The sequence below is a fragment of the Colobus angolensis genome, unplaced genomic scaffold (genome assembly GCF_000951035.1).
Source record: "Colobus angolensis palliatus isolate OR3802 unplaced genomic scaffold, Cang.pa_1.0 Scaffold245, whole genome shotgun sequence".
Lineage (NCBI taxonomy): Eukaryota > Metazoa > Chordata > Mammalia > Primates > Cercopithecidae > Colobus > Colobus angolensis.
In genome coordinates, this window is record NW_012115655.1 from 2,010,563 (window position 1) to 2,012,015 (window position 1,453).

A 1,453-nucleotide genomic window follows, 5' to 3' on the forward strand; every position below is an offset into this window, starting at 1 on the left:
AAAAAAAAAAAAAAAAGTTAAAAAGATAGGTAATACATGGACATGTTACAAAGGGAAAAAAAAAAAGCAATGGTTCAAAAGAGCAGAGTAAAAAGCCTCCTTCCACCCCTGGCAGTCCCCATCAAGTTCCTCTCCCTAACGGTACCATCTCCTCAGACATCCATCAGAGGCATCTTGTGCTTATTTGAGCATATGTGTGTGTATTAATACCCCTTTTTAAAACACAAATAGCCTACGTGCTGCTGTGCACCTTGCTTTTTTGGTATGCGTATATTTAAGATCCGCTGGGCTTCAGTATCCCATTCCATGGCTGTGCTGTAATTAACCAGTTCCCTACATCAGCAGGACAAGGGGGTTGTTGTACAATGTCTCCATGTATCTTACACTCCTGAGCTCCCCCATTACCTTTTGGATACCTGTAGGGAAAATCCCTACTAGTGAACTAGCTGCACCAAAGGAAAAGTAGTGCTTTTAATAGCCCCACATTAGAAACACCCTAAATAGTCAATGGTAAGGAAGTAGATAAAACTTTAAGATATACAGGCATATCCATAGGATAAAATACTGCACGTTTATTAAAATTCATGTTGCAGAACATCTAGTAACACGAACAGACTTCTACAACTGGTGAAAAAAGTGTACAGTAAGACTCTAACCATGTAAAAATATATCAGTGCATATGCACCAAATGCACATTACGAAGTAGAAAGAACACGTCTGGGGAGGGATTAAGGAGATAATTATTTTGTTGTAATTTCTGTACTTTCCCATTTTTCTAAAGTATGAATTACTTTTGCAATAAAAGGGAGACAGCCCTCCGTAGGAGCAGAGCTGGGCTGGGAGGCGCGGAGGGCCCGCAGACCCGCCCTTCCTGAAAGCCAAGTCAGCAGCCCCTGTCACAGTGGGACGCTGAAGGGCTCACCCACTCGGGACCCTGCGCTCGGTCCTCACCACCAACGCCTCCACAGAAGGCAGTGACCGGAGGCAGTTGGGGGACTTGGCCTGCGCGCACGCCTCGCACGGCTAGGCCCGGCGGTGGGAGTTAAAGGGAGGCCGATTCCAACTCGGCTGAAGGCAGGCCATTCTGACGGCTGCCCCCAGGAGGGCAGCTGCGAGGGCGGCGGCGCGCTCCCGGCACAGGGGTGCTCGAGCAATGAGTCCGGGCACGCAGCAGCGAAGGCGACGCCTGCAGTGCCCACGGACCAAAGCGGGTGACCTCTGAGGCCGCCGGCAGCTCCCAGGTCGCGTGGGATCCGGACTCCAGGCGCCTCCGCTCTCCCGCCCACCCCATCCCGCTGGCTCCGGGCCTCCGCGTCCTCCCACCACAAGGTGGGGACTCGCTGCGGTCCCTACCCAGCCCATACCTGTACGACGTGGTCGCTGCTCCAGCCGCGTCCGCGTCGCCCATGGGCAGCACGTACACCCCGCGGGCGCCGGGCGCAGGTGGCGCGGA

At 52.9% G+C, this 1,453-nt stretch overlaps 1 protein-coding gene across 1 annotated transcript in view; it reads right to left on the bottom strand.

The window, feature by feature from the left end:
• The window catches only part of MAP6D1 (MAP6 domain containing 1), an 8,225-nt gene extending 6,778 nt beyond the window's left edge, over positions 1 to 1,447 (bottom strand). The window contains exon 1 of the mRNA XM_011945806.1: positions 1,365 to 1,447. Coding sequence (XP_011801196.1) covers positions 1,365 to 1,408 — 44 coding nt within the window. The 5' untranslated portion in view covers positions 1,409 to 1,447. The remainder of the gene's footprint in view (positions 1 to 1,364) is intronic.
• Between the last annotated feature and the right edge of the window lie 6 nt (positions 1,448 to 1,453).